The sequence below is a fragment of the Thamnophis sirtalis genome, unplaced genomic scaffold, assembly GCF_051295495.1.
Source record: "Thamnophis sirtalis isolate CommonGarterSnake01/CBP01778 unplaced genomic scaffold, rThaSir2_p1.2 scaffold_5, whole genome shotgun sequence".
In the NCBI taxonomy this organism is placed as follows: Eukaryota; Metazoa; Chordata; class Lepidosauria; order Squamata; family Natricidae; genus Thamnophis; species Thamnophis sirtalis.
The window spans coordinates 119,470,992-119,484,087 of NW_028261385.1; the positions used below are offsets into that span (position 1 = coordinate 119,470,992).

General features: G+C 36.2%; 1 protein-coding gene across 1 annotated transcript; it reads left to right on the forward strand.

The window, feature by feature from the left end:
- The first annotated feature begins 796 nt into the window (after nucleotides 1-796).
- LOC106539220 (interleukin-17F-like) lies at nucleotides 797-2,810 on the forward strand. The gene is made up of 3 exons (XM_014053964.2): nucleotides 797-823; nucleotides 1,414-1,652; nucleotides 2,558-2,810. Exons 1-3 carry the CDS (start codon nucleotides 797-799, stop codon nucleotides 2,808-2,810), a joined length of 519 nt encoding a protein of 172 aa, XP_013909439.2.
- Nucleotides 2,811-13,096: the final 10,286 nt, after the last annotated feature.

Genomic DNA, 13,096 nt, shown 5'->3' on the forward strand with positions numbered 1-13,096 from the left:
GCCACCTCGGCTCTCTAATATTTGCAAGTCTAATACTTGCAAGTGTAAGGATTTCCAGAATATAATCCCCATTATTCAGTTTCTGAAGAGGCTAGTATTGGCTAACAACAAAATAGTGTTGGCTAAAGTAAACCCCACCATGGTTTCTTGAACTTTAAAGGAGACATGGAGTCCATGCTGAACGTGCTAATATCATCTTTAAGAAAAAACAAATAAGGAAGCTTAAAAAGACAAAGAGAGACTAACGGGGCCAAAGTCACTGGCTAAAGCAGGACTTGAAATCATGATGTTTTACTTTCTATCCTACTGCCTTAGCCATTAGACCAAATTGGCTATGATTTTTTTTTATTGCCCAGATTATGAATGTGTATTAGCTTTCTAAATGGCGTTTTTAAACAATAGGCTATAATCATTGAATATATAGCATACTGTCAATCATATTCCTGAAAGCTGATCAGGTGAACTCACAAAACATGCTATTATCTAAGCATAACGTCTATATTTTATTCAAACAAATCATTTGGTCTAGAAACCCTGTGGATTCCCCTTCACATCCCCTTGATGGTATATGTGTGTGTGTGTGTGTGTGTAACTACAAGGAAATAGTTAAAAGAAAAAAAAAAGCCACAATTGCCCAGAACCACAAGTGGGAAATCTTTATCTGCATTACAGTGGAAAAATCATGTCTGAGATATATAAAAGGAGATGCTATTGCATTCATGAACACAGTTTGACCTACTAATCTCACTGTTAGAGCATCTAGCAAGTCAAGATAATAACAACACGAAGAGTCATTATGACATCCAAAAGATTGCCCTTATTGGTGAGTGCACTATTTATTGCTGTTAAAAACTATTCTTTTATCTATGTATTTTTATCTCCAGATATCTAACATTTGATTTACATACTTGTTCTGTCTTTGTAATTTTTGAAATAATTTTTTTCATGCTCATGTTATAGTTATTATAATCTTTTATCATAAACAAAATTCCTCCAATCTATTTGATAACAAAAATGAAAACTATTGGTTATTGGAAAAAAGTTGTTTTTTTCTATATAACTATACTCATCTCAGACATTTCTGATAATCTGAAAGATGAGCTGTACTTGATTTTCTTTTTGTCACTTAATCATTGATCATTTGGTTTCCACACTTTTAATTGTACACTTTAACCACAATACCGCACTGGCTGTCTTAAACAATTCTTAATGCAGTTCAGCATTTCAGTTAATCCTGAGCAGTGGTGCCTTTGAATTTGCAAATTAATTACTGCTTCCCACCAATTATCGTAATGCTTGAGTTGTAAACTCTAATATTAAAATAACGCAAGCTACCAAGGATGGACATTTTTTGCACAAGAGATGATACTTTACTCTTACCTATGTCTGATATATCCATTGATTCTTTTACAGGTTGTTCTGCTGGTACTGGTACTTGCAGTGGGGAATTTAGCCCATGGAGGAAACACTAATACAACTAATAACAAACGGAGGGGAAGAATGACTGACAATTGCCCAACTCAGCCAGGAATCAAAGAAGATACCGAATTCCCAGAGACAGTGAAGGTGCGCATATCTCTTGCTCATGCAGAATCAATGACCAGGATGCCTCATGATGTTAAAAACAAATCTCTCTCTCCATGGGATTACAGGTACTATTCACTCTTTTACTGTTAAACTATATTAGCTGCAATACATTATGGCAGTGACAATCCCTCAATGCTTTTTGAGTGCTTCAAAAATTCTGGGATATGAGAACTTCTAAAAGTTGCAAGATCTTATGAGGTTGGCAAACCTAAAAGCTATACACATTTTCTGGAAAAAATACACTGGACAATTCATAATTGGATAGGCAAATGTAACTTGAATTGTTCATCAATTTGTTAGATTCTTAGTGATCACACTTATTATTCTGCAAGAATATAACATGGCTTTGTGAATATGATTTTTAGTTAGATGGTCAATTCCAGTCTTTGCACTTACATTCATTACTATAAAAGCAATCTAGGAGAATTTTCTTTATGGTTCCTTTCTTAAATCTATTATATGAGATGAGAATGGCCTTTCTTCAGGATAGGGCCACATAGGGAATTGACTCATTGATAAATTCTAGCTGACAGTAGAGATAACACTAAGCCACAGATTCAACCAATCTCTTTTATCAACAATAGGATGCTATAAATATCAGATATGATTTCTGAATAAAAAGCAATGTGGTAGTAATTGTTAAGGAGACCCAACAGTCTTTTCTGGGGTTTTTTTGGGTGGGGGGGTTCAGGACCATAACCAAAATATGGGGGAAGAGAACTAGAAAATTTTGAGAAACATTCACCATGAATGTTTATGTTCATATTTTATGATATGATTAAGGAAATCTGGGTGACATGATCCTGTCCCCTAGGAGACAAAATTAAGATTCCTCCTTAGTCTATTTTTCTCCCCTAATGGGTGCTGATTAACATTCAGGGTTCCAAATTCTTCATGAATTTTGATGAAGAAACGTATTTGCTGTCATGTGAACTACAACTTTATCTGTCTTTTGTGTGTTAATTTACAGTGTTAAGGAAGATCCTAACAGATTCCCACACACAATTTCTGAAGCCAGCTGCCGTTACACCTTTTGCCTGGATTCCATGGGGAAGAATCTAAACTATGCTATGAACTCTGTTCCTATTCAGCAGGAGATCTTGGTTCTGAAGCGCAAACTTATTGGCTGCAAGCAAAGCTATTGGTTAGAGAAACAAGTGATCACTGTTGGATGCACCTGTGTCTTTTCTACTTCCAATGCTTATCAGAAAAAGGTTTTCTAATATAGCTGAAAGGTGGTACTCTATCGGCTGAAGTAATCAGGGTGATACAACATTTAGTTGGCTAATTGGAAAGAAATTGGTAACCCTGAAGGTCAAAGAAAGTAGCCTTCTTTGTAATTTTATTTAGAGCTCTTACAGTGTTTCAAAATGTGTTTAAATGTTCTGGGAATGTACCAAATGGTCATTTTCTTTAATTGGGGGTGGGGCGGGTAGGGGGGGCACAGAGTTCAGATGTTCACTATCCGGCCACTTCATTGAAGTCTTGCTCTTTACTAATTTTCTATGATTCATAGCCTGTTGTCTTGTGGATCTCTGTGGATGTCCTGAAAATTGCAATACATATGATATTTAAAACTCGAGGAGGAGCAAAGAAGAAATTTGCTTTTGTCTCTATTTATAATATGTATTTATAATACCATATTTATGAATTTGCAGAAACATTGTTGGATAAAATTTTGTAGTTTATCAGTATTTATTCAGTAATTTATGTAGTAAATAAAAAGGTTGATATATTTAATTGTCCACGTAGTCATTGGTTTTCCCAAATATCCATTTTGTTTCCTTTGACATGAACATCATTGTGAGACACAACTATCTGGTATTTAGAAAAAGGTGCTCTGAGTCCATGTGATAGGCTAAATCAGAGCAGACACATGTCTTAATATGGGTGAAAATGTGACTCACCTACCCGTTACAATCTTTTTGAAGGGAAAAAAAAAGAGCTACTGAAGAGTAGCATGGAAAGCAGAGCTCAAACATGGCAAACTCTGTCCTGGAACAAAGGTTCATTCCTTTCCAAAGCTCAGCGGGGCTGGGAGCAGTTGGTGACCTTGATCATGTTAATCTTCTGCTCAAACAAAGTAATGGATTCAATTGCCATGCTGGTTCAGTTTCCTAAGAATCCTATGATCTTACCCTGAATCTTTCTTTCTTGTCTCATTTTTTGGGATATATTTATTTTGATTAGTCTAAAACTTCATTTTGATATTCTTTGGATTATATCTTCCAGTTTGCACTGGGATTACAGATATGTAGTAGCCCACCCTCCCCCCAAAAAACCACCTTGCATTTAATCTGTTTCTTGGTATCTTATCATCTTTTCATTCTATTGATTTTGTGGAATGAAGACTCATTTCATTTGATTTATGTAAGTTTAAAATCACAGACAGTCCTTGAGTTTTTTCCAAGAATATTTCCTGAACTAAGTGAACACTAACTGAGAGCTTCAATGTGGTGCACTGTGGCTTTGTGTGTTTTATTCTATCCACTAATACTTGGAATAAGGACCCACTTGATCTTCTACCTCTCCTACATGTATTTGCTCATGTATTGAGATTGAAATGTTGGTCAGCCTGACTTAAATTTCACATCCATTAAAACCACTTTTGGATACAGTTGAGAGCAGGAGGGCCACTGACACAACAATATCTTTGGGTGACTATTCATCTCTGCTAATAACCAAGCATTGTTAGAGGGGCCAGAAGATAGCTCCAAACCTCCCTGCCATGCACAGGTATTTACATTATTTCTTTCCTCTGTGCAAAGTGCTGTGAATTTCACTCCAGGATACTTCCCTTGCCTTATTTCCCAGTACTTGGAAAGTTTCACATGGGTCTTCTGTGTAGGCTACCTTCACATCAAATTAGAATTGTTCCAGGGGTAGGTTCCTGCCAGTTCTAGGTTCCACAAATCTACAGTGCTGTTTAGAACCAGTTCCAGCTCCCTCCCCCTGCCCGTCCGCACATCATCAAGATGAAGAGCGAGAGGAGGAATTCTGGGAGTTGAAGTCCACAAGTCTTAAAGCTATCAGGTTTGAACACCCCTGTTTTTTTTTTCTAAAGTGTTAGGGGTGCAACGGTCTTGTAACTTCACAGTTTTAAGATTTGCACACTTCAATGCCAGAGTTCCTGAGCCAACATGACTGGAGGAGGAATTCTGGGAGTTGAAGTCCACAAGTCTTAAAGCTGTCAAGTTTGAACACCCCTGGTTTTTTTTTTAAGGATTAGGGGTGCAAGGGTCTTGTAACTTGATAGCTTTAAGACTTGCGTGCCTCAAATGCCAGAGTTTCTGAGCCAACATTTTGGTTGCTAAGCAAGAGGGTGTTAAGTGAGTTTCACCACATTTTACAAGTTGGCCACGCCCACCCAGTCACATGGCTGGCAAGCCACTCCCACCCAGTAACATGGCCGGCAAACCACTCCCACAAAGCAGACCACACCTACAGAAGAGGTTCTAAAAATTTTTGAAACCCACCACTGAATTGTTCCCATTGTTGATTCTCTTAGTGGTGAGGCAGTATGTGCGCATTGGATACATTTTGATAATCTGTCTTCTATTCTCTCTTAAAAACAAATCTCTCTCCCCTGAAGAAAGGCATATGGAATTCATAGTAATTGCCGCAAAGGGTATGTGAGAGTCACTTATATTCAAATGGCTAGGATTATTATTAAGATTCTTATTATATACACATAACCTTTAAAGCCTGGGAAAAATATATCTGAACCTTCATTTCACTAGGGAGATGTCATATTACAAAGGACCAAACTACTGAATGTGAGCAGCATGCTTCACTCACCTCTTTTAGTCTCACTAATGTCAAGAATGGAAGTCCGATTGGCCTTCAGCTTTGATTGATGGATGGATGGATTTTATGCCATTGAGTGATTTTTCTCCAGGAATATCTGTTCCCAACCTGGTCCTTCAGAACTTCAAATGGTGCAAATGCCCTTGTAACTGAGTCCATCCATCATGCTATTGATAATCTTCTCCTCTTTCCTTCCACCTTTCCCTACATTAGATCCTTCTCCAGAGACTTTGCCTTCACACACAATGTGTTCAAAGTGTGATAATTTGAATCTGGTCCTTTGGGCCTCGAGGGAGAATTCTGTATTGATTTCTTTGAAGATCCATTTGTTCATTTTCTTAGTTGCCCAAGCTATTCTCAGCTATTCTTCCTAACACCAAAGTTCAAAAGCACCAATACTTTTTCTAGCTTGCTTTTTCAAACTCCAATTTTACTGTCAGAAAATGTTACTTCTGTATTAAAATGAATGCCTAATATTGTGTTCCAAACAAATGTGACTTTGCTGTTAGAGCACTTTGACTGTGAGAACTTCCAAGCAGCCCACGCTTCTTCTCCAATCCCTACAAACCATTTGAAAACTGACTGTGTGGCTACTTATATTCTTTGGTATGGTGGGAGGTTGACGAGATCATCATGAGCTATCAGTATTCCCATCAGAAAAGGGTGAATCCAATTCATTCAGTGCTCTACTTCTTGGATGGTTAAGAATCAATGTAGAGTGACAAAGTACACCCAACAGTCCTGCTTGAGAATATTTCATCTGATATTTATGGAAACATTTTATACCGGTGATTTATCAGGAGTGCTATGATTTTATTAAAAATTTGGCTTTATTGGCATGTTCAAATGTTGCAAGGGTCTCCTAATGTGTGTACCAGTGGTGGGTTTCAAAAATTTTTGGAACCTACTCTGTGGGTGTGGCCTCCTTTGTGGGAGTGGCTTGCCGGCCATGTGACTTGGTGGGAGTGGCTTGCCAGCCATGTGTTTTCTCTCTCTCTCTCTCTCTCTCTCTTTTTCCTTCCTTTTGTCTCTCTGTCCCTTTTCTCTTTTTTTCTTTCATCTCTCACTCTTTTTCTTTCTTTTTTCTTTTTTCTTTTTTCTTTTTTCTTTTTTCTTTCTTTCTTTCTTTCTTTCTTTCTTTCTTTCTTCCTTTCTCTTTCTCTCTCTCTCTCTGTGTCAGTCTGTCTGTCTGTCTGTCTGTCTGTCTGTCTGTCTGTCTCTGTGTGTTTGTGTGTGTGTGGCAGTGGTGGGTTTCAAAATTTTTTGGAACCTCTTCTGTACATGTGGCCTGCTGGTGGAACCTCTTCTAACCGGTTTGGTAGATTTGACGAACCGGTTCTACCGAATAGGTGAGAACTGGTAGGAACCCACCTCTGGTGTGTACTGTATGTATGTGTGAAAGAAAGAGATTCAGGAATTCTAGCATGGAATTAGATAATCCTGACATAAAGTCATCTTTACATGAGTTGCATTAAATATGCAAACATGAATTGAAGCATAGAATCTAATTTACACATAGATTTCTGAGTACAAGAGCCAATGGAAAAGCTTTTATCAGAAGAAGGTGGTTTCCTTTTAGCCACCTGCAGATATCCTCATAAGATATCCCACCTTATGAAATGTTTTGGTTTCATGTTACTTTAAATAAAACACTACTCAGTGAAAGAGACTGTATGTTGTTTAACATTTTATGATGCTTTCAAGTTCAAATAAACAAAATGGAATAGGACAAACGATCAAATCTGAAAACATGAAATCCTTATTGTATAGGAGGATATTCTATAGAATATGCAACTTTCTCAATTGATCTTGCCCAGTGGAAGATCTTAATTCAATCTCTCTCTCTCTCCCTCCCTCTCTCTCTCTCTCTCCTTATCCACAACAGTGGTGCTTAAAAATTTGTGAACCCTTTTGAATTTTCAATATGTTTGCATTCAATTTTCTAAAATGTATTGTGTTTCCCACACAAGTCCTAAAACTAGGTAAAGAAAATCTAATTAAACAAACAAGTCAAAAACACTATACATGTTCAATTTTTTATTGAGGAAAATAATCTAGAATTACATATGTGCCTTTTAAACAGTGAGAACATATATGGAAAAGTATGTTGGAATGCAGCCAATATATATTTAAAACATCTATATTAAAAGGATTTCCTCCTAAATGCATTTTAGGAAATTAAGTGGCAAATTCATTCATCTCACTGTATTTTTCCTCCTACACAGTTTAAAGTTAATCTGAAAGTTGCAGCATCAGTCTTTCCTGTCTTAGGTCTGTTTTTTAATATATTCATTACTAGAGGTTAGGGTTAGGGTTAGGGTTATGATAAGAAATGGATGATACTGAATGATAACAGATAATGAATAGAAGTGCCAACAATTTTGTTGATTAAAAAAACAAGATAAACTAACAATCAGTTGCTAGAAAAACTTGTATATAAATGTAAATTTACCCTTCAAAAATGTTTAAGATCTTCGCATTTAAAATGTTGGCTGAAAATATTAATAAAAGAGAAAACACAATGCCATTTAAAATAAATAAAAATGAAAGAAAGAAAACAATATGGAAATTCTGAAGTTAAAAAAAGAATGCTTGCTTATTCAATTTCATATCTGTATTCTTCAAAAGTTAATAATAAAAATAAAACACAAAGATGTAGTCATATGCAATAAATTGTAATATGAAACAGACTGGAATCTTTTGTTAAATACAGAATTCATTGTTGTTGAGGTTTTGCACAGAAATGTACAAGAAGCTTAAAAACAACCAGTGACAATATCTTCACTGGTTGTTTTTAAATATAGAAGTATAGAAGAATATAGAAGAGTTTTTGAGTATAGAAGAGACCTCATTCATGATAAATTGTTTTCTATGGATCTTCCAGATAATATGGAACCAACTTAGACTATGAAGAGATTTTTTAAAATTTGACCAGGGAACCTTATGAAAATGAGTTGCATTAAATAAAAGTATTCAACCCTTTCTAATAGAGCTTATGCATGTATTACATCACTTTTAATTTAATAATTGTAAAAATTGCATACATGAAAATTAAAATGATGATCTCACCTTAATTATCTTATTGTACTTGAGTTGGCTTTAGACAGGTGGAATAACCAATATGTGAGTTGTACATACAGAATAATATTGGCCCCAATTTCAGTATTTGAAGATAATAAAAAACAATAACAAGGACCAGATCTTTCACATTTTCCAAACATCCATGAAGATGATGTTTACTGCTACATTGCGATTCATATGGGAGCTACCAGCTGATGGTCACTTAGATTAATTTGAGATTGACATATGTTTACTCAACAATAATCCTACTACATTTGAGGAAAATAATTCTAAAGTATGTACTGTATGTGAAATGTTGCAGATTTGTAGTATAGTCACATATTGTTCAAGAATTTCTGAACAATAATTTAATTTTTTAAATAATATTTGGAATATCAAACAATATTCTAAACCTGTCTTTAGAATTTATGGATTCATGGTTTGAATGGGACTATTCAAAGTACATTTGAATTCAGTGACGTGCCGTGAGGTTTATGGCTGGTGAGGCAGTCTTCTCCCCCGACATCCCACTGTGCTTTCTTTCTTTCTTTCGCCCGCCTGAACTCTGACAGGCGGGCGAAAGAAAGCGCTTTAGACAGTGGGGTGTTGGGGGAGAGGAGAGAATGCTCAGGCCTTCTCAGGTGGGTAAAACAAAGCGCCAACCCGCCAACTCGCTTTCTTTTGTCCGCCTCTATGTCCGCCGCCTCTGGGCAAAAGAAAGAAAGCGCCAGTCCATCATCTCGCCTGAACTGCCCACCTCTGAGCAAAAGAAAGTGGCAGCCTGCCAGCAGAGGTGGGCAAAAGACCCACTTCTGCTGGCGGGCTGCCATAGACACAGATAAAGAAAGCTGGCGGGCTGCCCTCTCTGCCTGTCCTACCCCCCTTCCCTCTCTTCACTCTCAAACAAACTCTCTCTCAAATTGAGAGAGAGTTTGTTTGAGTGAAGAAACAAACACACGCACACACACACACAAATTACTTACAATTACTTACAAATTACATTAATTTTGAATTCCTCCCCCTCCCTCTGACCCACATACCTTTTCCAGCTGTTTCACAGAGGATTTCAACTCTGCTCTTGCCTGCCATCATGAAAATGTAAAAATGTAAAAGGGAAAAGGCAAGAGCTGCTGAGGTCAGCCTGGGCTAGCTGCTGCCAGAGTCCCCAATGGATGACTCTGCTGAACTGTCTAAAAAAACGGCCTCTACAGGAAGAGGCAAGAGAACCATGTGCCTCATCTACATAAGGAATTTTTCTGCTTTTAACCTTTGTTTAACTCTGCTCGAGTGATCATAAAGTCAGACTAAATGAGGTATGTGGTTCTCTTGCCTCCTCCTGTAGAGGGCACTTTTTAGAGGCTTTTTTAAACAGTTAATCACTAAGCAGCGTATCCACTGTGACTCTGGCAGCAACTACCTCAGCCTTTTTCCCTTTACATTTTCTTTTCTTTTCATGATGACAGTGGTGAGGCTCTGCCTCCCCTGTCTCCCCTGACTGCACGTCACTGTTTGAATTGAACTATTGAACTAAAGGAACTGAATAGACTAGGAAATACAATCAAGTGTTTTCAGTACTCCCCTGTTATTTGAAACATTTGAAATATTTACCTTGATCTGTTTCCCCAGAGCACTGTAATAATTGTACTGACTTAATTAACATTATATTTGTCTCTTTTGTAAAAGATAGAATTTGCCACTTTAATGGGAGACTGAGCTCTCCTCAGCAACAGCCAACTAACTTTGTGGCAGATCATTTAACAGTCCTGCTAAAGCAGTGTTTCTCAACTTTGGTGACTTTAAGTCCTGTGGACTTCAACTCCCAGAATCCCCCAGTCAGCACAGCTGGCTGGGGGATTCTGGGAGTTGAAGTCCATAGGACTTAAAGTTGCCAAGGTTGAGAAACACTGTGCTAAAGAATCACACAGTTAGTATGTATGAGTTTTAAGGATCTGTATCTTCCTTTTGCTTCACAACAGTTTAACATAGAAAGCTTTGGGCAGAACTTCCTGGAGATTTCAGAAGTGGAAAATCTAAATTTGAATCAGCTGAATGTATGTTGTGGTATAGCATTGAATAAGGTTAGCAGTGCTATAGCTGGTTGAAGGGGACCAAACCTCCAGGAGAGACGGCCTTGGTTCCTTTTGACCAGCCAGAGCAATGCTTTTCTTCTAATGTATATATACACATGCTAATACATATGAGGTCATTACCGGACCCTCAGAAAAACAAGTAGACAGCATACAAATGCTACAGGCTGACACGAAAACTCTCATGTGAACTTCAAGTTGAAAAGCTCTCTGTTTTGGCAGCTGGGCTAAATAATCATAATCTGAGTTTAATTTTACAAAAATGACAAGATTTGGCAGGATTCAGGATTCAGAAACATAACCCAATACTACTACGTGTAGGAGTACTTATCTTCCCCTTTGAAAGAAATGGGTTTTCCCTCCTACTTGAAGAAAACATTGTTGTCAACTGGAATCACCTGCCAGCTGTCATTCAAACACTGATTTTTGCAAAGCTATTCCAGCTGTACCTGACTGACAGCTGCCAGGGGCTGTTCAACTCCTTGGCGCGTGGCAACTTTGTAACCGCAACAAAAGAAGCATTTTCTAGCCTATATGGAACCCACAAGCAATGAATGTATGAGGCTCATCACGAGCTGGGTGAAATTTAAAAGTATTTTTGGTCAACTTTCTGTAAATCGCTTAAGCCATTTATGGATTTCTATGATGTAGGCATGATTATGCATGATGGGACTTTTATGACGTATCCTCTATTTTCTATAGCAACCTAAAATTAATCAAAAATATTAAATGAGCAAAATCAGTATAGGGTTTTTTCATATTGGCATTAAGTGATCAATTTCAGATTTAAATCCTGCATTATTGTGTTAGAAGATTGCAAATAACAAAACTTGTCTAGAGCAGCAAATATAAAAAAAAGAACTTAAATAACCAGACACAGAGGGGAATATCATATTCTTATATGTTATAGTTCCTGATTGTTATAGCCCTAGGATGTGTTGCTATCAAAAATCCTGACATAATTAAAGTCACAAAAGTTGTGTAACACTTCATCATGTTCTGACCTCATTCTGAGTCTTTTTACTCAATTTCAATTTCATAAATACTCAAGCAATTTATTTGATATTTTGGATTTTTTTATGTATAACCTCAATTTCTGTTTGCTAGATGTATTTTTTTCCCTTTCTAAACTACACAAAGACATTATTTGTTACCATCTCCACTCATTATTTCTCTCTCTTTTGCCAAAGGTACAAAAACTATTGTTTATATTTGCCATTTAATGAGAAAGAAATTGATTAAAGCATACCCTGCTAATTAAAATACATAATAATACTTAAAAATATATTGGAGAAGTTTATTTAGTGACAACTGCAGTCTGTTTGCATACGTTCCAATAAGCCAAAAATTATTCACATTTCTGAAATCAGGACAAAACCTTAATTGTTGCATAATTGATTTCTCTGTCTATGTCTTTCTCTTTCACTCTTGCCTCCATATTATGAGAAAGAAACACAGGTATGTACATAAGCAGACAAGGATTCCTCAAAGTGCAGATTCATCCTTCTGAAACCACACACTTCCTTACATTCCATAGTAATTCAATTCATATGAGATTATAAAGAAGCGTGTTGTCTCAAAAAAAAAATTCCACTTCTGTCAGGAGAAAAGATTAATGATTAGAAAGCTCACTAAAAGGATGCTTCTAGAGAAGGGTATTAATGTGCAATCACTTTGCATTTTCAAACATAGAATTTTGTTGGAGATTCAGATTGTATTTTTTCAGTTGTAACCCTTCCATTTTTTGTCTCCATCTTTTCTGAAGCCATCATTCATTTTTTTCTTTCTGGAAAAAAAAGAGGGAGAAGAAAAAAAGCAATGTTTCTAACAAGATCTCAGTTTTTCAGAATATGATAATTATATTTCCTTAGTTTCAGAACAGTTGGCTAACTTTGGTGCATACCTATATAATCTGATCTGCAAATTCTACACATATCAAATACAACTAAAAATACGATTCAAATATTTTCAACTCATCTGTAGCCCTGCCTCCCATCGTTAAATGATGATAGAACTGAATGTGATTTTAAATGATCAACTGCCATATATGGCTTCTAAAGAATAGATTGGAGTAATCTTCCAATAAGTATTAAAGTAAAGCTCTATAAAATTCACTTCTCACTTCCTGCAGTCTACGTGAAACAGAATGTATTATTTGTCCAATGAAATCCACACTTTTTAATCATTTTGTAATGTGGACTGAAATTCAAAAACTGCATACAAAAATATGAATATTGAGAGAACAATGCATTAAAGTGTTAAAGAAAACATACATTACTTTTTTAAAAAAAATAGCTTAGATTAAGGATATAAAATGTATTGGGAAAAATGCATACAACTTTTTGTACTTTTTTTGTCAAATTTAGTAATATATACGTGAAAAGTAACCTTATAAAATTAGGTGATCCACTTTTACATAATTTAAACTTTTATTTAAAATTGTCTCAAAATTATTTTTAAATATTAAATTTGTATCTTTAAGCACTTAAAGTGGTTTCTAACAATAAATTTATCTTTTTTTTATAGAATTAGTTTCTGTCCCATTCAGCTATGCC